This window comes from Mesitornis unicolor, unplaced genomic scaffold (assembly GCF_000695765.1).
Source record: "Mesitornis unicolor isolate BGI_N332 unplaced genomic scaffold, ASM69576v1 scaffold23481, whole genome shotgun sequence".
Lineage (NCBI taxonomy): Eukaryota > Metazoa > Chordata > Aves > Mesitornithiformes > Mesitornithidae > Mesitornis > Mesitornis unicolor.
The window spans coordinates 5,652-7,345 of record NW_010163663.1 but is presented as its reverse complement, the minus strand read 5'-3'; the positions used below and the strand labels follow the sequence as shown (position 1 = coordinate 7,345).

Here is a 1,694-nt window from a genome sequence, read left to right as displayed (position 1 = left end):
GACAAGGGACAAAACCCCGCCACAAGCCACGCTCGGCGATGACAAAGCCATCGCAGGTCCCGGTCAAAAGGGAGAAATTTCAGCCACTGCTGCTTCTCTGATGCACGAACCCACCCAGGATCCCCAGGGCTCCAAAAAATCCTGTGTCAACCATACCCAGCCCCAACGCGCCTGGACCTCCCTGCTCCGAAGGACCCACCACCACCACCACCCCATGGGGACCTTGGCCAAGGGATGCTGCGACCCGAGAGCGTTGGCTGCAGCGGGCCCAGGGCGAGCGACGTTTTCGGGTTTGCACGGGGTGTTCGGCAGAAAGAGGGGGCTCAGGACTCACCCGGGAGATGCCGACGATCTGCTCAGCCGGCAGCAGGCTGATGCGCATGAAGCAGGACTCGAAGCGCGCGTCCTCCTTCTCCAGCAGGTCCTTGCCCTGCAGCAGCGTCACCTGCAAGGCGGCCGCTTTCGCGTCGTACTCCATGGACACCTCCACCTGCCCCACCGTGAAATCCTGCCCAAAGTTGTTCCCGATGGAGGAGACGGAGCTGAGGGAGTCGGCCGAGATGGATTTCTTCAAGGGGCCGTAGGATCCCAAGCCCAGGTCTCTGCTCATCAGCTCCAGGCTCCCCAGCTCATTGATGCTCTCGAAGGTGTCATCTGCTCGCAGGCTGCTCTTGCGGGAGGGTGAGGGCTTCTCCAGCGCCCTCTGCGAGCCCGGGGCCGCCCCTCGCTGCGAATGGGGAAAGGAGAAACCCAGCGCTGCAGTCGCATCCCTCCGCACGGAGCCGGGGACAGCTGGGATTCGCTGCCGCCTTTTTGGATGCTTTACAAGCCCCGCTTGGCCCCAAGCCGCCACGGCGGAAAAGCCTCTGTGCTGGCTTTGCTGGGACACAGCTTTGGTTTGGGGTTTTTCTTCCCCTCACAGTAGCTGGTGAGACTTTGGTTTGGATTTATGCTAAGAGGAATGGTTTTTTCTCTTCTCTCTGCACAAGATGGGGGGGAGAAGTGAAAGTCTGGGACTCTCTGGGACGGGTGACCCAGGACAATGATCCGGGTGTGATCCAAGCTGACCAATACAGATGTATTCTATCCCATAGATGTCACACTCGCTATAAATTGGGCTGTTTGCTGAGGATAACCCCCCTCCTACTTCATAACGGCGCCCATCTCAGTTCCCGAGGCTCAACCCTCCCGTCACGCTGTCACTGGCACAGGAGCAGCGGCTGCTGTGAGCCGACTGTAACTGTGATTGTCTTGTTACCATCCTTCCTATTTTTACTACAACCTCTACCTTCACTACTTCAGTTTGGTTTATTCTAATTATTAAAGTTTTTACCTCAACTGGTGAATTCTTTTACTTTTACTTTCCCAACTCCCTCCCCAACCCCACCGGGAATGGGAGGCAATGAGCGATGCTTCACTGCTTGCCAGGTGAAACCACGACACCCTGCACCCCCTGAGCCCCGTTCACAGCTCCCCCCGCACCCTCCAGCAGCTCCAGGTCATCTCTGCCAGCTTTCCCCTGGCCCCAACGAGAAGATGCGGGTGATATTTTTCACCCCTCCAGCATCCCGTGTGTCGCGAAGGGAAAGGAGCCAAACTTTCCGCCCTTTTACCTTATGTTTGACGTCCGAATACGCCGCCCCGTACTTCTGCTCCAGGTAGCGGTAGTCGTAGTTGGGGAAGGGGGACGGTGT

At 58.0% G+C, this 1,694-nt stretch overlaps 1 protein-coding gene across 1 annotated transcript in view; it reads right to left on the bottom strand.

The window, feature by feature from the left end:
- SYT12 (synaptotagmin XII) overlaps positions 1 to 1,694 on the bottom strand; it is a gene marked incomplete at its 5' end in the record, with an annotated part of 6,774 nt that overhangs the window by 3,329 nt on the left and 1,751 nt on the right. The window contains 2 exon segments of the mRNA XM_010194065.1: positions 335 to 727; positions 1,614 to 1,694. The exon segment at positions 1,614 to 1,694 is cut by the window's right edge and continues 1 nt beyond it. Coding sequence (XP_010192367.1) covers positions 335 to 727; positions 1,614 to 1,694 — 474 coding nt within the window.